General features: G+C 37.5%; 1 protein-coding gene across 1 annotated transcript in view; it reads right to left on the reverse strand.

Moving 5' to 3' along the window:
* Positions 1-20,708, reverse strand: part of LOC138324465 (polycystin-1-like) — an 82,718-nt gene that overhangs the window by 23,226 nt on the left and 38,784 nt on the right. The window contains exons 15-22 of the mRNA XM_069269528.1: positions 10,324-11,046; positions 9,412-9,588; positions 8,471-8,659; positions 8,084-8,162; positions 6,852-7,057; positions 6,432-6,563; positions 5,911-6,051; positions 222-5,314 (exon numbers count right to left, since the gene is read on the reverse strand). Of these exons, the coding sequence (XP_069125629.1) occupies positions 222-5,314; positions 5,911-6,051; positions 6,432-6,563; positions 6,852-7,057; positions 8,084-8,162; positions 8,471-8,659; positions 9,412-9,588; positions 10,324-11,046 (6,740 nt within the window). The remainder of the gene's footprint in view (positions 1-221; positions 5,315-5,910; positions 6,052-6,431; positions 6,564-6,851; positions 7,058-8,083; positions 8,163-8,470; positions 8,660-9,411; positions 9,589-10,323; positions 11,047-20,708) is intronic.

Here is a 20,708-nt window from a genome sequence, read left to right on the forward strand (position 1 = left end):
AAAACACATTCTTCATGGAGGAAATAATTTTACTCCCTTGAAATAAAGCTTCTTACTTCATAAAAAATTAAGAATTATCTCCCTTGATTTAAAGCTTCTCTTTCCATGGAGAAATCTTCATGGAGAAAAATAATTAACTCCGTTGAAATTAAGCTTCTTTCTAAATGGAGAAAATGAATTAGCTCCCTTTAGAAATCATATTTGATAGGAACTCGACTTACCCCAGATACTCTGGTACAGGACCAACTATAGGATAGGAAGGAAGTGTGATCTTTATCGTAGGAAGAGCTCCCGTCAAGTTTATACAAGGTATTGGCTGGAATTTTGACAGTCTTTCCTCCAGATATAACAGCTACAAGCTCGGTCATCAGTACTGTCACGTTAAACTGGACCGTCTGCTCCAGTGGCGTGGACCGGTAAGATGCCACCAATACAACACAGAAATCTCCCTGATTGAGTGAACCATTAATTAACATCAGCTTTGGTGTTGTGGTGATGATAGCGTCTGTTAAAGTGACTGGGTTTGCTAGCGTCTCAGCGCAGCTCGTAACGTTGTAGGCCGTCCACTGATACTGTAAATCGTAGGAGGTACAAGTGAACCTGTTGATGTACACCTCAAACATAATGGAGTTGGCTTTATAGGCAACTTTGGAGGTCTCGCCTCCGGCTGTGATGATCGGAGTTGGACACGTCAATTCATCAATGTCGAAAGTTTTCGTCACAGTGATACTGCTTATGTCGTTGTGAACTGTGAGTGTTAACACGTAAGTCTGCTTGACAGTGAACATCTTGGAGAGAGTTCCCGTTTCAGTTGATGTGGCAAAATTAATTGGAGAAAAGCTCCAGTCGTATGTTACACCAACCAAATTGTTTCCAGTCACGGTAAAATCGACCGTGTAGTTCACAAACAGATAGATATCGTCGGACATTGTAATGGCCACGTCAGATATTGGTCCTATGATGGTAAACCAACACGTGGCAGTGTCAGAACTCACGAGGTTGCTCACATTCAGATCAAGATTATAGACATTTGTCTGTGTAAAAGAATAGCTAAAGGTTTTTCCAGTTTGCTGCACATTGTTGGAGTCAACTACTACCGCCCAAGAATACGTAACGTTTGTACCTTGTGTTACAACTGCGATAGCTTGTGCCAGGTCCGTCACATTGACAGTAGCATTACAATTCTGAATAGCTAATCCTTGTATTGGGTCTTCTATTTCAATGCTGATGGAGGTGGTTTGTGTCGAAATCTGGTTGGAAACATTTAATGACACAACGTAGTTCTGTGCTGTGGTAAATGTATGAGTTGTGGTGTCAGTGGTAGTTGTCGTGGTTGAAGAATCTATCGTCCATTCAAAGGTCAGATAATCCGCATCACTGTTAGGAACGGCAGTGAAGGTTACAAGTGAATTTGTCTCGGCCGCATTGGAGCTGGAAGTCATACTAAGGGAGGTAAGCGGAGTTTGAATAACAATATCAATCGTCTTCACCATTGAACTCACATCATTTGTTACCGTCATCGTTAGGGTGTAATTAGCGACGGCAGCAAACGTGTAGTCGAAGGTCGTGCCCGATCCAGAGTGACTTGACACACCAGACTGACTCATATCCCAGGTAATAGTGATATCATCTCCTTTGGGAACGTCGGCTGAGAACTGCACAGCGCTGTTTACGGCGACATATGGATAATATACAAGATTACTTGGTATTACGATCGTAGCATTTTCTATCACGTCCAGAACAACATAGGTGACCGATTCTGTTGCTGAACCCAAAGGATTTGTAACAATGACGCTGTAGACGTATGTACCTGACGGACTTATGGAAGTCGCTAAGTCTGCTGTTGTTACGCCTAAAGCTGTGTTGTTTTGATGCCAGGCGTATGATAGTGTTGAGCCTTGATTTACCGTAGTAGTTAGGGCCAGACCTGCAGAGGTAGCTATTGGGGAGGTATCATTATTACTTATGGCTACACCGGATATTGGAGTCTCTACAATTAAAGTCAAATTGGTTTCCTTATTACTTGGTGAGTTTGTTGCTGTGACTTTCACGCAAAATTCACCTTCTGCTGTAAAGTTGTAAGTCAGTGTATCTGTATTGAACAACGTGTGAATAGTTGTTCCAGCCGAGTCGAGAATCGTCCAATCAAAATGAACGTGCAGTGCAATGTTTGCTGCGGCTGTAAAAGTGGTACCTGTATTTATTGGAACATATGTGCCACCAACTAGATCGTTTGAGGATATAGTGACGTTGGTCACGGGTTCGTGTACTGTCATGGTCAGCGTAGCCGTAGCTGACGGACTGATATGGTTACTGCCGATAACCGTAATGACATATGACCCACTGGCAGTGTATCCTGGGTTCATGTAGGTACCTGTATCTGTTGTAATTACACTACAAGTATCACACATTTTCCAGTTGTATGTAATGTGGGAGCCCACGACAATGGTTTCCATGCTCAAGTTTGCGTTAATCAAAATGTCATTTGTGGTTGACGGTTCAAACACGAGACTTGTGAGTGTATCCTCAACTACGATTGGCAGACTGAACTCTGCTGAGCTCACTTTATTCGTAGCTGTCACATTCACAAAGACATCGCCGTTGTTTGAGAAAGCTTGCGAGAGGGGATTAACGTTTGAATCAGGCTGTCCTGCCACGGAGAAGGTGTAAGTAATAGCCGTGCCTAAACTGACAGCGGCCGTGTATGTGGATGTAGCGTTAGTGGCACGGTAGTTAATGCCACTGTCGACTGTACATTCAGCACAAGTGAGAACTAAAGATTCGATCGTCTCTAGATACGTTACCGATATTGTAACATTATCAGAACTGATTTGATTGGCTGCAACCACGTCAACTGACAGTTCGGTGGCAGTTCCATATTCCAATCCATAGATGGTATTCGATGTTGTATAGTTGGAACCATCATACATGTAAGTATACCATACGTCTGTTCCTGTGGTGACAGATGCAGTAAGATTAACTGTCGCTGGCGCTCCTGAGATGATGTTCCCCAAAAAATTGGAAGCAATGTTCAAACCTGTCACTGTATCTTGAACTCCTATTGAACTAGACTGAGTGGTTTGAATACCTGTTGCATTGTGGACTAAAGTTACCGTCACAGTGTAATTATTGGCGTTAGTGAACGAGTGTGATGTTTCAGTCAACCCGACGCTTGTATCAGATGCACCGTCATTGTAGACCCAGGCACAATGCAGAGTGGATGGGTCAAAGCTAAGCACGTCGAGTTTGAACACGACCGAGGTTCCAGTCATAACATATCTATTGTGGGTGAAAGATAGGATCTGTAGTGTATCGGTGTCAACAGCTCGAACTTCAAGCGAGTCGTACAGGGTAGCGAAGGTATTATTAGCAATGACTGTGAGATTGTAGACGCCAATTGATGAGATAGTCAAATTGTATTCATTGACGGCAGTATAGTCACTGGCTAGACTTAGCGTGGGTTCCTGAAAACTGTAGGTGATGTGTGAACCAGTTGAGACAGAGGCTGTGAATGGTTTCATGGTATTTATAAGGATGGTCGACGTTCCTGCCAGGGTCAGCCCAGTAAGTTCTTGTTCGACTGTTATGTTGATGGTTGTGCTTCCAGAACTGATACCGTTCATAGCAATGACAGATACGCTGTACACAGGATTTGAATAAGCACTGAACACATGAGATTCACTAGACGAAGTCTGGTTGACAAGAGTTGTCCCATCTCCAAAGTCATATGTATAATAAATAGTTCTGCCGTAGTAACTCGGTCCAGGTAATGTTGGCGTGAACGTTATACTGTTGCCCTCCAAGATAACATCAGAGCTGGTTGATAGTGACAGTGATGTTATCAAAACAACAATGTCAATCGGGGAAGATATATATTTGGCACTTAGAAATGAGTCATCTTGTAAAAAAATGGCGACAGTATATGAGCCAGTTTGGGTGTAAGTCGAGTTGAGCTTAAACTGTTGAGTTGCAGATGTTATGGTTGTTGTAATAAGCTGTGGAGGTCCGACTCCAAAAATCCACATGATGGACACTTCCGCACCCACAGCTGCGTCCACGGTAGCACCATATTCATACTGAGTGTTTTCCTCCAGAATACTAGGCACGTCTGTGAATTGGAAATTCTGGAAATTTGCTCGGACTTTTACAGTGACACCGATTTCTGCAACAGCATAACTGTAGTCATCCGAAGCGTTCACAGTTACAACATGGTAAGGCACAGTCGTGTTAAGGAACTTGTGAGAAAATGAAGCACTATTTGCATAATACTCCAAAGAACCGTTCACATAATAATAATACATTGTTGGTGTACCAGTGCCCACTGTCACTGTAAAGGACGTCTGCTCATCATATGCCACATAGTTATTGCTCTGTGAACTAGAAAGTGAGATGGAAACGCCACTGATCACTTCAAAAACTCGGACTGCGACAGTGATGTTCGCCGAGCTCACCTCGTTTGATACATCTACATGTACATCCATATCACTGGTGAAAGTATATGAAGTTGTGGCAAATGGAAGTGCAGGCCAGTTGGTGTATGGCTCACAAACTGACGCAGCTGCAAAACTTGGACACGAACTGCTGAATGTTGTTGTAGTCGAAGTGGAACCGAAAGTCCAATTTGCTGTCAAATCCGTACCAAAGTTTGTCACCAGTAGCAGATCAGTGGATGCTCCAGATTCAACGAAAATAGTATCGCTAGCCTGTAAAGGGGGAGACAACCAGCCCAGACTTCCCAACATTTCCTGTGACGTAATGATTTTGGTCTTTGTAATCGCTGGGTCTGGTACAGTTAGGTCAAACACCGTCGGCCCTGTAGTGGTGAAGTAGCCTATAGAACTGGGCATGGTCTTACACTCTGGTTTAGAGTAGATGGCATGGAAGTAACACATAGTGTTATTCTTCCACGAGGTAACGCTGAAGGTGTCGCCGGCCGATAACCAGCTATTTACAGCCGACTGTTGCGAGTTCTGAGCCCATTCACCACCCGTGTCGCACTGAATGACGTCATCTCCTGTATCGGTTTGGAATGCAATGATATCGTTGGACTGAGCTTCGATTTCTCCCGCCAAAACAGTGTAATACTGGAACGCTCCGGCAGGGACAACAACAAAGGATTGTCCTATAAGTCTGTAGGTGGGGGCAGCTCCTACATAGGATTCCGCACAGCTGGCACACTCACAAACGTCAGCTACAGGCTTACAGGTGTCGTCGTAGAAACAATACTTCATCCCGTCCGTACACGTCTGAACGGTCGGACACGTAGTGGCAGTGGACTTACACGAGCCGTATCTGGCCCCATTTGTATTACACCCTGAAATACAATAACAATAAATCAAGAACAATCCCTAAGATCAACACTGTAAAGAAATCTTTTAAAATAACGTAAATATATAGAGTATCTTTTTCATGAACGCTATATATATAAGACTTTCAAGAATTTAGTTATCCAAAAAGATGCCTTTCATCTTGAAGTAGGACGATTATTTCAAGTTTGATAATAGCAATATACTTAAGCAGAACTATCAAATTATTTGAATACAATAGTCTGTCATGTTGAAAGGGACATCTCAACCCAAAATCTTGAACGGTTGAAATGTCCCTGTCCACTTGACAGGCCCATGTAAAATTATTTTTCTCCAATGTTAAAAATTGCTTTCAAACATTTTCATCACACCATTGACACAAAGGTGTTGTAATTGCGTTAAAATTAATTGATGAGGGCATGATAATGTACTACACAGATGAAGTCAATCAAATTGTCCAGTACATGTCAGCTATCTTACATATACTCCCCTGTGTAAGTCATTTTTTAACTAGCAACTTTGAGTTATTGATATCCTAGTGAAAGATGGGAAAATTTAAAATCTTGCTTTCTGGTTCAAACTCTTATCAAACTATGACATTTACCTGGCGTTACAAACGTTTCTCCGCTGTTACATTCTGGTCTCCATATTTGGAAAGCTACAGTCTGTGACGAAGTCAGGTTTGCTGTTTTGAAGTTCCATGCTACTACAGTAGCACTGGCCTCAGGTGTTGAAATTGGATGTCCTGCAAGTCAGTATAACATATTTAGAACACATGTTTACAGATATTCAACAATGTATCTTTCATATAATTTTCCCATATACAGTAAAACACGTTTAAAACAAACACTTACAACAAATTCATGATTATAACGTACATAATGTAGTACATGCTTCCTTTAAAATGGCTGTCATATGTGTATAATGAACTATGCTTGAGTATACAAAAGTGATTTTGTTGGTCCCCAGAGGTTCGTTATAACCAGGTTTTACTGTAAGAGTTTTTCTTGAAAAAATTTCATGCCTTTATTTTCCATTCAAGACACAAACCGGGCGAGGAAGTCAATATACACCATCAACTGCTATATATTCTTACACTAATTGTGAAGACAGTTGCTAGGTTACCTGGGAAGAGCGTAACGATTCCTATAGCTGCGGCTGGTGTTGAGACATTAGGAAGCGAGCTCAAGGTATAGGCTAGTGACGTAGGATTCAGGTCCATGGTCCCAACCCCGGTAGCCTCGACAGACACGGTGTCTTTAAAATCAAGCAAAAAGATTAACTTCAAAAACAACATTTCAACTTGGTCTTTAATTATGGCTCAAAGATACAAAAAAAAATATTACCACAATTTGCAAGGTGCAGTAAACATACCTGGTATCTTAGTGCTTATCTTACTGGTATTTATTAGTACTTTTCGTATCTGCATATTGTTCTAAACTAGATTGACTTCAGAAATTACTGTTCCTGCACAGAAAAAGTGGTGTTTTTTTAGGAGAAACTTATTTTGGCAATCATAATGTGCAAATGAATTGAGATAGTAACCTTTCACAACTGAGTACTGGCATATATAGGGGAGATTTGTCGAACATGGGTATCCCTTCCAGTCGCCACTCTGAGACAGACTGAAGCAGTTGCCGGTCGATGTGGAAGCTGACGGGGCGTATGCCCATACCGACTCTGAGTTCACCCATTCTTGGTATCCGGTCGAGTTCTGGTATCTCAGGCCTACCCAGGCCTCAGTGTTAGCCCTGAAACAGCACATGTACATTTATATGTCTTAGCCCTGAAACAGCACATGTACATTTATATGTCTTAGCCCTGAAACAGCACATGTACATTTATATCTCTAAAACCTGAAACAGCACAATAGTCATGTACATTTGTAATTGTGAAATAACAAATGTACATTTTATCATACCATACAGATCAAATTTTTTGATACATGATATGAAAAAATATCAGTCTTTCGAAGTAACGACACACTAATGAAATGAAAAATAAACAAAATATTCTTTAAAATTTGTTTGAAAAAAACAGGAAAAGAATACAATTGTTTCCCTTTTTACCTTGAAGGTAAATATCAACCAATTTTTTCAGTTTTTCATTTTTGAAATACTTTAAAAGATTTTTTTTTTAAATTTTGACACTTTAGAATGTAAGTAATGGTTATCATACATACGTTAACACTAACTAGACTCATAAGAACAATGTGACATGTGAAAATACACTAGTTCGGCGCTTATTGCCAAGGTCGTTACCAAAAAGGCTGGCATCCAGAGCTAATCCGGCTTGGCACTGTGTATGGTTATAGCAAAAGGCACTACTAGATATCGGTCCTTACCATGGGAAATACTCTGCTGATGATTATTTAGAGTTGTGCTCCCGGACGAGCATCAGCAATGACAGGCAAAAAAGGTAAATAGCTCAAAAGGTTCCTGTCATAAGACCAATGTGGGATGAAGTATCTTCTTCTGGTTTTACTCCACCGTAGGGACATGCAATGTTGTTCCATGGTTACAGCTAAATGCAGAAAAATAATCAGGTAGACCATCAATGTTGTGTATATCGTGGAAAATCAGACTGGTTTTAGTTTTCATTCGTTACGGAGACAAAGACGGGGAGGAAAGCAACAGAGTTAGGGAAGTAGATTTCTTAAGACTTTTACTTTTTACCTTGAAATTCATACTTTTCAGTTTTTCATTTTTGAAATACTTTAAAAGATTTTTTTTTAAATTTTGACACTTTAGAATGTAAGTAATGGTTATCATACATACGTTAACACAGTAGAGGTGACATGTGACAGTTCGGCGCTATTGAAGGTCGCCAGGCTGGCCCCAGAGCTAATGGCTTGGCCTTATAGAGCAGAAATTCCCTGTATTTTTCTTTATAAGAAGATGGGGAAGCTACTTACAGTCAGCATATTCATGCAGAGGGCAAAGGGGTGGGACAAATTTATCACCATAGGCACCTTATTTCCCAAACTTCATTACAGCATATTCATGCAACAAAATGGAGGTAGCAATTAATACATTTGATAAGTAAAACAACATTTAACCTGAACAAAAGCACTTAACAAATATTAATAATTCTCTTTACTAATGTGAATTAAAAACGGTTTTACATTCCTATGTAGGTTTTGACTGAGGGGAAGTGACACTCACGTTTTTGGCAGACATAGTTGAGTGTATTGGAGCAGACGGTGCCCTGAAGAGTCTTGGTGGTAAGGTCAATCATAACACAGTCACCGATGTTGCTATTGGTAACGTCGTCCGCTGTGAAGTAAGCGTAGCTATTGTCAGACCAAAGGTAGAAGCTACCATTCTTTTTCGCTTCTATGAACACTGATGAAACTGGAAAAGAACAAAAGATATTTCATATAAGGATTCAGAAAAAAAAATGGGTAATTTTTTTCAGGTGATGAACATTAATTTATTGCTACTGCATTGCCTTTCTATTGCCAAACTGCACGAACAGAATCAAAGTTTTGTCATGATCAGACACTAACTAACCTCATATATATTTAATATTCAATAATCAGAAGCCATTGATTTGATAATTATAAGAAATTCTACTGGTTTAGTTGAGTGCTCACTACTGCCACATTATTCCTGCCATCAATGAAACTACCAGCCCCAAAAAGTACCTGCGCAAATTACACAGGTGTGCAAATTAAACAGGTGCGCAAATTACACAGGTGCACAAATTACACAGGTGCACAAATTACACAGGTTTTTTACAAAAGCTATGATTTCCAGTTACAACAGCTGTAGTGGCCATCTTGTAAACTTTTATTAACGAGCCCCAAAACAAAACTGACAGTGAGATGCAAATAATATTGTGATATTTGAGTGCCCATTAAATTGAAACCCATGTACAGTTGATGAAATTTAATGTATAAAACAATTTGTAGGTGATTTTTTTCACGATTTTTTTTGTAGCCCTTGAAAATGTCATTCATCTGACAGACTGTAATAACATGTATAACCATGATTATCATATCAATTTGGTGAGGTATGTAATTTTGCAAATTTGGACGAACAACCAAATTTAGCAGAATTAAAGCCCCCGCGAATATTAGCATTTATATAAACAATAGCCATACCTGATGATGCCACATTTGCAATTTCAGTGGCAAACTCCGTGACTTCTGTGGAGTGTTGAAGTGTGTTTAGTAAGGAGTTTGTACATTGTGTCTTGGCTGTGTCATAAATAGCGGTAGAACTGCTAACTTGGATACATCTTCCTCGTACCAGTGTCCAGGATGTCTCACAGGCGTAACCTAGCAACAGGAACCATTTACATCACCTGAGATTTATTTTCGCATATTTCCCAGCAGATATAGAATTTAAAAATTAAAATTAAAAAATTGAAATACAGAGTTTTACATGTAATCATGAAAAAGATTGTTGTAAAAATGTCATTGGACATGAAAATGCAAAATAAAATCACTGAGAAAACAAAACTGGTTTACAGAAGTTGGGCCTGATAATAAACATGAATCCCAATAACTAAAAAGGTTGACTGTAAGCAGAAACTCCAAATATTAATAAAACATAAACATACTGTTAGTTACCATATTTGACCCAATAAATATTGCCTAGCTTTTCATAAAAATATTAAAAGTATCTGGTATATGTAATCTGACCAAAGATGTTTGTGGCCAAATTTGGTCAGAGCCAAAATTTATTCAAGATCTGTTCCCCTTCCCCCAAGGATGTTTGTGGCCAAATTTGGTTGCAATCCATGCAGAACTCTATGACTTGAAGCGATTTAAAGGAAATGTTGAAGGACAGACGGACGACGGACGACAGACACCCCGCCATGACATAAGCTTACCGGCCCTTTGGGCTAGGTGAGCTAAAAATCAAATAAAGAACCCTACAGGATTTCATAATTTCATATTGCATTTGATTTGAGGCAAGTGAAATAGAGGCCTCAAATCCAGGAAGGGGTGGAGGGCTTATTGGGTCAAGTACATTATCATATATATTTTCGACCAGGTAGTTTGACTTACTTGTGTTGGAAGTGATGCCATCGTCAGGCGACCTGCTCCAGTAGATATCAAGGTCTTTACCCATAATGAAGCTTGCACTGACGGACGCAGTAGAAATGGAGCCCACATGAGATGATGCGGTCAAGGCGAAAGATACCTGCGAGTCTGGTGGATCAACCAGCACTGGTACAGACACTGATTCACATGCTGTCACGGAACTGTCGCTGTAACAAGCCGACACGGTGAACGTGTACTGGGCAGGTACAGGGTACGTGTAGGAAATGGAGTATGTTTTACCCGTCACGCCCTCAGATGTAACTCTGGAACTATCGCCAAACGCAAACATGAACATGTTGATAATATCCAAGGAGACATTGACAGTGAAAGTGTAGCTATTTCCGGCGGTGAGACGGGGGATCGGGCTTAGTACGACCCCTATCGATGTTGGATTGATGTTAGATAAGTAAGTCTTGGAGATGGAACCTCCGCCGGAATCTGTACATGTCACAGTATCCATATTGGCATAGGTGGCAGTAGAACAATCACAAGTATAGTCAGCTGTACTCGTACTACATAGACAGAAGGTAGTGTCGTAGCTAGCATAGATTGCCGACTGCTTGAAACATTCCTCGATACATAACTGTTCACTGGTGGCAAGGCTCGAGGTCACAACACTTGAATACATGACAGTTGACACAGTACCAGAAGCTGTATCGTTGTAGCAGGAAAAGTAATCCGCGGCACCTGAAATCAAATGGTTCAACATGCTCACAATCAAAAATTATATATAATTTAAAAGTATCAAAAAAGAAGATATTAGTAAAGCAAAATGTTTCATTTTGAAGTATGACAAATCAATGATACTTATTATTATAAACAACAAAATTAAAATAGTATCCTAAATTGCTAACAAAACATTGACAATTTTGTTTTTGATGACAGAAGTATACATTTATATATCTTAAATTTAAGTTTTTGTTTCATACAATTGAAATTATAGGCAAAGCATTTCCTGCGATTAAGTTAGATGTGAGATTTAAACACTTAAGTTTCTAACATGCTTATCTATGTGTGACACACATGCTGTTATAAGTTACCCGAGTTTTCACTTCTATAAAATGTTGTAATAAGAGTAGCAGCATAATCTTTAGAAATCTCACCTACTTTCATGTCACTATCCCTTACAAAGTATCCTATTACATACTTTACATACACACAGTAACATATATCTAAAATAATCTCCCTCTCTCACTATCTCAAATTCCGCCCGTTCCTTCTATCTAGAATTAATGCCCTTTCCCTCAATCTAGAATAATCTTTTTCCCTCTATCTAGAATTATCTCCCTTTCCATCTTATTTTAATGTATTGTCGCCCTTTTTTAATTTGGTATATCTTTTTTCACTTTGCTTTATTAAATTTTCTATTCTCTATTGCTATATGCTCTTTCTCCCTTTTTTCTAATTTAAGCTCTTGTTTCATTTTTTTTATACACTTATGCTCATACCACCTTTTCTACTTCTGTTATCTTGTATACCCTCTTTTCTAGTTCTAAGATCTTGTATACCCTCTTCTCTAGTTCTAAGATCTTGTATACCCTCTTCTCTAGTTCTAAGATCTTGTATACCCTCTTCTCTAGTTCTAAGATCTTGTATACCCTCTTCTCTGGTTCTAAGATCTTGTATACCCTCTTCTCTAGTTCTAAGATCTTGTATACCCTCTTCTCTAGTTCTAAGATCTTGTATACCCTCTTCTCTAGTTCTAAGATCTTGTATACCCTCTTCTCTAGTTCTAAGATCTTGTATACCCTCTTCTCTAGTTCTAAGATCTTGTATACCCTCTTCTCTAGTTCTAAGATCTTGTATACCCTCTTCTCTAGTTCTAAGATCTTGTATACCCTCTTCTCTAGTTCTAAGATCTTGTATACCCTCTTCTCTAGTTCTAAGATCTTGTATACCCTCTTCTCTAGTTCTAAGATCTTGTATACCCTCTTCTCTAGTTCTAAGATCTTGTATACCCTCTTCTCTAGTTCTAAGATCTTGTATACCCTCTTCTCTAGTTCTAAGATCTTGTATACCCTCTTCCCTCTAGTTCTAAGATCTTGTATACCCTCTTCTCTAGTTCTAAGATCTTGTATACCCTCTTCTCTAGTTCTAAGATCTTGTATACCCTCTTCTCTAGTTCTAAGATCTTGTATACCCTCTTCTCTAGTTCTAAGATCTTGTATACCTCTTCTCTAGTTCTAAGATCTTGTATACCCTCTTCTCTAGTTCTAAGATCTTGTATACCCTCTTCTCTAGTTCTAAGATCTTGTATACCCTCTTCTCTAGTTCTAAGATCTTGTATACCCTCTTCTCTAGTTCTAAGATCTTGTATACCCTCTTCTCTAGTTCTAAGATCTTGTATACCCTCTTCTCTAGTTCTAAGATCTTGTATACCCTCTTCTCTAGTTCTAAGATCTTGTATACCCTCTTCTCTAGTTCTAAGATCTTGTATACCCTCTTCTCTGGTTCTAAGATCTTGTATACCCTCTTCTCTAGTTCTAAGATCTTGTATACCCTCTTCTCTAGTTCTAAGATCTTGTATACCCTCTTCCCTAGTTCTAAGATCTTGTATACCCTCTTCTCTAGTTCTAAGATCTTGTATACCCTCTTCTCTAGTTCTAAGATCTTGTATACCCTCTTCTCTGGTTCTAAGATCTTGTATACCCTCTTCTCTAGTTCTAAGATCTTGTATACCCTCTTCTCTAGTTCTAAGATCTTGTATACCCTCTTCTCTAGTTCTAAGATCTTGTATACCCTCTTCTCTAGTTCTAAGATCTTGTATACCCTCTTCTCTAGTTCTAAGATCTTGTATACCCTCTTCTCTAGTTCTAAGATCTTGTATACCCTCTTCTCTAGTTCTAAGATCTTGTATACCCTCTCTCCTCTTGATCTAGTTCTAAGATCTTGTATACCCCTCTTCTCTAGTTCTAAGATCTTGTATACCCTCTTCTCTAGTTCTAAGATCTTGTATACCCTCTTCTCTAGTTCTAAGATCTTGTATACCCTCTTCTCTAGTTCTAAGATCTTGTATACCCTCTTCTCTAGTTCTAAGATCTTGTATACCCTCTTCTCTAGTTCTAAGATCTTGTATACCCTCTTCTCTAGTTCTAAGATCTCTGTATACCCTCTTCTCTAGTTCTAGTTCTAAGATCTTGTATACCCTCTTCTCTAGTTCTAAGATCTTGTATACCCTCTTCTCTAGTTCTAAGATCTTGTATACCCTCTTCTCTAGTTCTAAGATCTTGTATACCCTCTTCTCTAAGTTCTAAGATCTTGTATACCCTCTTCTCTAGTTCTAAGATCTTGTATACCCTCTTCTCTAGTTCTAAGATCTTGTATACCCTCTTCTCTAGTTCTAAGATCTTGTATACCCTCTTCTCTAGTTCTAAGATCTTGTATACCCTCTTCTCTAGTTCTAAGATCTTGTATACCCTCTTCTCTAGTTCTAAGATCTTGTATACCCTCTTCTCTAGTTCTAAGATCTTGTATACCCTCTTCTCTAGTTCTAAGATCTTGTATACCTCTTCTCTAGTCTTCTCTAGTTCTAAGATCTTGTATACCCTCTTCTCTAGTTCTAAGATCTTGTATACCCTCTTCTCTAGTTCTAAGATCTTGTATACCCTCTTCTCTAGTTCTAAGATCTTGTATACCCTCTTCTCTAGTTCTAAGATCTTGTATACCCTCTTCTCTAGTTCTAAGATCTTGTATACCCTCTTCTCTAGTTCTAAGATCTTGTATACCCTCTTCTCTAGTTCTAAGATCTTGTATACCCTCTTCTCTAGTTCTAAGATCTTGTATACCCTCTTCTCTAGTTCTAAGATCTTGTATACCCTCTTCTCTAGTTCTAAGATCTTGTATACCCTCTTCTCTAGTTCTAAGATCTTGTATACCCTCTTCTCTAGTTCTAAGATCTTGTATACCCTCTTCTCTAGTTCTAAGATCTTGTATACCCTCTTCTCAGTTCTAAGATCTTGTATACCCTCTTCTCTAGTTCTAAGATCTTGTATACCCTCTTCTCTAGTTCTAAGATCTTGTATACCCTCTTCTCTAGTTCTAAGATCTTGTATACCCTCTTCTCTAGTTCTAAGATCTTGTATACCCTCTTCTCTAGTTCTAAGATCTTGTATACCCTCTTCTCTAGTTCTAAGATCTTGTATACCCTCTTCTCTAGTTCTAAGATCTTGTATACCCTCTTCTCTAGTTCTAAGATCTTGTATACCCTCTTCTCTAGTTCTAAGATCTTGTATACCCTCTTCTCTAGTTCTAAGATCTTGTATACCCTCTTCTCTAGTTCTAAGATCTTGTATACCCTCTTCTCTAGTTCTAAGATCTTGTATACCCTCTTCTCTAGTTCTAAGATCTTGTATACCCTCTTCTCTAGTTCTAAGATCTTGTATACCCTCTTCTCTAGTTCTAAGATCTTGTATACCCTCTTCTCTAGTTCTAAGATCTTGTATACCCTCTTCTCTAGTTCTAAGATCTTGTATACCCTCTTCTCTAGTTCTAAGATCTTGTATACCCTCTTCTCTCTAGTTCTAAGATCTTGTATACCCTCTTCTCTAGTTCTAAGATCTTGTATACCCTCTTCTCTAGTTCTAAGATCTTGTATACCCTCTTCTCTAGTTCTAAGATCTTGTATACCTCTTCTCTAGTTCTAAGATCTTGTATACCCTCTTCTCTAGTTCTAAGATCTTGTATACCCTCTTCTCTAGTTCTAAGATCTTGTATACCCTCTTCTCTAGTTCTAAGATCTTGTATACCCTCTTCTCTAGTTCTAAGATCTTGTATACCCTCTCCTTCTCTAGTTCTAAGATCTTGTATACCCTCTTCTCTAGTTCTAAGATCTTGTATACCCTCTTCTCTAGTTCTAAGATCTTGTATACCCTCTTCTCTAGTTCTAAGATCTTGTATACCCTCTTCTCTAGTTCTAAGATCTTGTATACCCTCTTCTCTAGTTCTAAGATCTTGTATACCCTCTTCTCTAGTTCTAAGATCTTGTATACCCTCTTCTCTAGTTCTAAGATCTTGTATACCCTCTTCTCTAGTTCTAAGATCTTGTATACCCTCTTCTCTAGTTCTAAGATCTTGTATACCCTCTTCTCTAGTTCTAAGATCTTGTATACCCTCTTCTCTAGTTCTAAGATCTTGTATACCCTCTTCTCTAGTTCTAAGATCTTGTATACCCTCTTCTCTAGTTCTAAGATCTTGTATACCCTCTTCTCTAGTTCTAAGATCTTGTATACCCTCTTCTCTAGTTCTAAGATCTTGTATACCCTCTTCTCTAGTTCTAAGATCTTGTATACCCTCTTCTCTAGTTCTAAGATCTTGTATACCCTCTTCTCTAGTTCTAAGATCTTGTATACCCTCTTCTCTAGTTCTAAGATCTTGTATACCCTCTTCTCTAGTTCTAAGATCTTGTATACCTCTTCTCTAGTTCTAAGATCTTGTATACCCTCTTCTCTAGTTCTAAGATCTTGTATACCCTCTTCTCTAGTTCTAAGATCTTGTATACCCCTCTTCTCTATTTCTTTAAGATCTTGTATACCCTCTTCTCTAGTTCTAAGATCTTGTATACCCTCTTCTCTAGTTCTAAGATCTTGTATACCCTCTTCTCTAGTTCTAAGATCTTGTATACCCTCTTCTCTGTCTATCTGTAACCCTGTTCTAAGATCTTGTATACCCTCTTCTCTAGTTCTAAGATCTTGTATTGTATACCCTCTTCTCTAGTTCTAAGATCTTGTATACCCTCTTCTCTAGTTCTAAGATCTTGTATACCCTCTTCTCTAGTTCTAAGATCTTGTATACCCTCTTCCCTAGTTCTAAGATCTTGTATACCCTCTTCTCTAGTTCTTAAGATCTTGTATACCTTCTTCTCTAGTTCTAAGATCTTGTATACCCTCTTCTCTAGTTCTAAGATCTTGTATACCCTCTTCTCTAGTTCTAAGATCTTGTATACCCTCTTCTCTAGTTCTAAGATCTTGTATACCCTCTTCCCTAGTTCTATGATCTTGTATACACTTTTCTCTAGTTCTTTTGATCTTGTATACCCTCTTCTCTAGTTCTAAGATCTTGTATACCCTCTTCTCTAGTTCTAAGATCTTGTATACCCTCTTCTCTAGTTCTAAGATCTTGTATACCCTCTTCTCTAGTTCTAAGATCTTGTATACCCTCTTCTCTAGTTCTAAGATCTTGTATACCCTCTTCTCTAGTTCTAAGATCTTGTATACCCTCTTCTCTAGTTCTAAGATCTTGTATACCCTCTTCTCTAGTTCTAAGATCTTGTATACCCTCTTCTCTAGTTCTAAGATCTTGTATACCCTCTTCTCTAGTTCTAAGATCTTGTATACCCTCTTCTCTAGTTTTATGATCTTGTATACCCTCTTCTCTAGTTCTAAGATCTTGTATACCCTCTTCTCTAGTTCTAAGATCTTGTATACCCTCTTCTCTAGTTCTAAGATCTTGTATACCCTCTTCTCTAGTTCTAAGATCTTGTATACCCTCTTCTCTAGTTCTAAGATCTTGTATACCCTCTTCTCTAGTTCTAAGATCTTGTATACCCTCTTCACTAGTTCTAAGATCTTGTATACCCTCTTCTCTAGTTCTAAGATCTTGTATACCCTCTTCTCTAACCCTTTCTAAGATCTTGTATACCCTCTTCTCTAGTTCTAAGATCTTGTATACCCTCTTCTCTAGTTCTAAGATCTTGTATACCCTCTTCTCTAGTTCTAAGATCTTGTATACCCTCTTCTCTAGTTCTAAGATCTTGTATACCCTCTTCTCTAGTTCTAAGATCTTGTATACCCTCTTCTCTAGTTCTAAGATCTTGTATACCCTCTTCTCTAGTTCTAAGATCTTGTATACCCTCTTCTCTAGTTCTAAGATCTTGTATACCCTCTTCTCTAGTTCTAAGATCTTGTATACCCTCTTCTCTAGTTCTAAGATCTTGTATACCCTCTTCTCTAGTTCTAAGATCTTGTATACTCTTCTCTAGTTCTAAGATCTTGTATACCCTCTTCTCTAGTTCTAAGATCTTGTATACCCTCTTCTCTAGTTCTAAGATCTTGTATACCCTCTTCTCTAGTTCTAAGATCTTGTATACCCTCTTCTCTATTCTAGATCTTCTAAGATCTTGTATACCCTCTTCTCTAGTTCTAAGATCTTGTATACCCTCTTCTCTAGTTCTAAGATCTTGTATACCCTCTTCTCTAGTTCTAAGATCTTGTATACCCTCTTCTCTAGTTCTAAGATCTTGTATACCCTCTTCTCTAGTTCTAAGATCTTGTATACCTCTTCTCTTCTAAGATCTTGTATACCCTCTTCTCTAGTTCTAAGATCTTGTATACCCTCTTCTCTAGTTCTAAGATCTTGTATACCCTCTTCTCTAGTTCTAAGATCTTGTATACCCTCTTCTCTAGTTCTAAGATCTTGTATACCCTCTTCTCTAGTTCTAAGATCTTGTATACCCTCTTCTCTAGTTCTAAGATCTTGTATACCCTCTTCTCTAGTTCTAAGATCTTGTATACCCTCTTCTCTAGTTCTAAGATCTTGTATACCCTCTTCTCTAGTTCTAAGATCTTGTATACCCTCTTCTCTAGTTCTTAGATCTTGTATACCCTCTTCTCTAGTTCTAAGATCTTGTATACCCTCTTTCCTCTATTTTTAGATCTTGTTTATCTAGGTCTATGCTGTTATTTTCTATTTCCTCTTTACTCTATACTCTCTCCATATTGGATATATTCCTTTCTCATTATCAGATTCAACATAACTTTATTATGAAGTATATATCATTACAAATGTCTACTGCTGAAATGATCAGTTTTATCAGACATGAGAATAGGTTGGACCTTAAATTAGTTGTTGAAAACGAATTGCAGATGGTCAGAAGCAAAACCCATGCAAAGCTTCGGCCTCGTATATTTATAAATCCACATGCAAACTTTATATGGAAAAGCAAAGCTCAGCAGCTAAGGCTAAAGGCATGCAGGTCTTAATTAGAATGATACTCAAGATTGTACATGTAGTGTCTTTCGTTCGATTTAAGATTTTCATCAGTTTTCATTTCATTCTTAATGCTGTTTAGCTAATGCAAATGAAAATTCAAAATGAAATTGATATGACATACAGAAATCAAATTTTTCCTCAAGAGTTTGGAAAAAGATATTAGTATATATTGTGTATTGTAATAATAATTGGTTATTAGATATATAATAAATTATATACATCAATCAAAAGGATCCTTATTTTATTTTTTTTATGTGGAGAAACAATCTTTTAATAAATATTTGAAACATATTCACCCCTAGCATTTCAAAATGAACTGTTCCATTCACAGAATCAGAAGAGTTCAAGTGAATCTTCGGGGGAAAATGTGTAATCTTTTTATAAAAATGAATTTAATGAAATGATCTTATGTAGTATACGATGTTGTGGTGCGTAATTTAAATGTTTTGTCCTGTGTTAAAATATTAGTTGATTAACCATCACCGTTAATTAAATTTGTTAGAAGGATTGTGGGTAGATTATTATAAGAGCATTAGAATAGGAATAGCTCCTAGCATAAATACGACACAAGAATGTAAAAAAAAACTAATTTTAAAAAATGACCTGAAACTACTTGAATTTTCTAAATACAAAGGTATATTTGACAAGGACTCACAAAATATATAAAAAAAAAATGACAACACAAAATTTATAATAAGAAAGTTTCAGCAATAGAAATCCTTTTATACCCAACTCACCATCCGTGCAGTGAATTGAATTTGAACTGGAAGCCTTACACTTTGCTGGATCACCTCCTCGCTTTGTGCGTATTGATGGCGAACAGTTAGCTAATGTTGTACAAAATGGGAAGGATTAGACACACACAATTGTTGATTAAGATATCATTTGGGAAATGGCGCGGGATACATTCCATTTTTGCATATTACAGAGTTAGCTCCCTTTGGGTAGGCATCTATTGTGATATCATTTTTTTATGGGCGCAATTCAAGTCGTTACAATCAATACCTACCCACAAGGGAAGATATCTCTCTAATATGCAAATACAGAAAACTGATTAACATTTACGTTCATGAATGTTAATGATGATGGATTTAGATGAAAATGACCAAACACCAAACTCTAGTAAATACATGTTATTTCCAACACCTAAGGGTTTCACAAAGTAACTCAAACTTCAAAATCTAGTAGAGTTCTAAAACGAAGGGTTTAAGAAAACCCTTATTACAGAAGGAACTTAAACTCTAAAAGTCCTAAGACGTTCTATCTTAGATGGTCACCGAACATCAAAACCTACAGCTTACTGGTATGTAACAAAACCATCTGCATTATTGTCATTGCATACCTACGGTAATGTAAGATTTTCATCTTTTTATTGTTTGTTCAAAGATTAAACTCAGGTGTACAAACTGCGCAAGCTTTTGTGATATCCAATATTTCTCTTTTTGTTTCAAAGATTTGAAACCAAAATCAATCATCTCAATATAAGCAGTATAATATATTTTGTTAGGTTTTTCCTTAACAATTGAATTTCAGAAGTTTTGTTATAAGTTTGAGATTCTGATGTTAAGAGACATATGAAAATCCTTAATAGATAATTAAAACAAGTTCAAATTACTCCAGTAACGATCTGACCCTTTGATGTTGCGTTCCTCAACTCATGTTGAACACAAAAGATATTTCTGATTCTCAAAATAAAGGATTGAAAATAGAATCAAATCACAAATCATGAAATGTGACTTACAATTCCAAATTTAAACTTTTGAATTTGAAAAAAAAAATAATCGAAAAAAATGTCATAGTTCCTGACCAAAGCTTCTAGACATCTTATTCCAAAAATACTATATTTTTACTATATTTTAGAATAAATAATTCAAAATTTGTTCAAAATCTTAACAATATTAACCCTTAATAAAAATATTTCTATAGCTACTTATTCATTTCAGATTTAAAATTTATTTAAATCGTTAAAACATGTGAGTTGAGGAACCTCAAAATAATACCAAACTAGTGTCACTGCCACAACATGTTAGCAGACAAGTTGTCGTGGAAAGGGAACTTTAAGCACCAAATGGAATCCTCAGTTTGTTATCTAGAAGTTTCTTGATAAATTCATGTCCCTTTCTAAGACATTTTGAGTTAATTTCTTATTGAATTACGGTTGCAAACCTGTTGTGTTTGGTAATCTCTCATTAAAATCAGTGAAAGGTTGTTTTGTTGTGGTCGTTATAATGTGTTGCAAAATGAGAAGGTCTTTATTATCATGGATGAAAATAATATGAGTGTATTTCACCTTAAATCAAAATGTCAGACATTACAATTATACTAAATAATTGTCACTTGTGACTAGAAGCTTCATAAAAATA

This window comes from Argopecten irradians, chromosome 5 (assembly GCF_041381155.1).
Source record: "Argopecten irradians isolate NY chromosome 5, Ai_NY, whole genome shotgun sequence".
Lineage (NCBI taxonomy): Eukaryota > Metazoa > Mollusca > Bivalvia > Pectinida > Pectinidae > Argopecten > Argopecten irradians.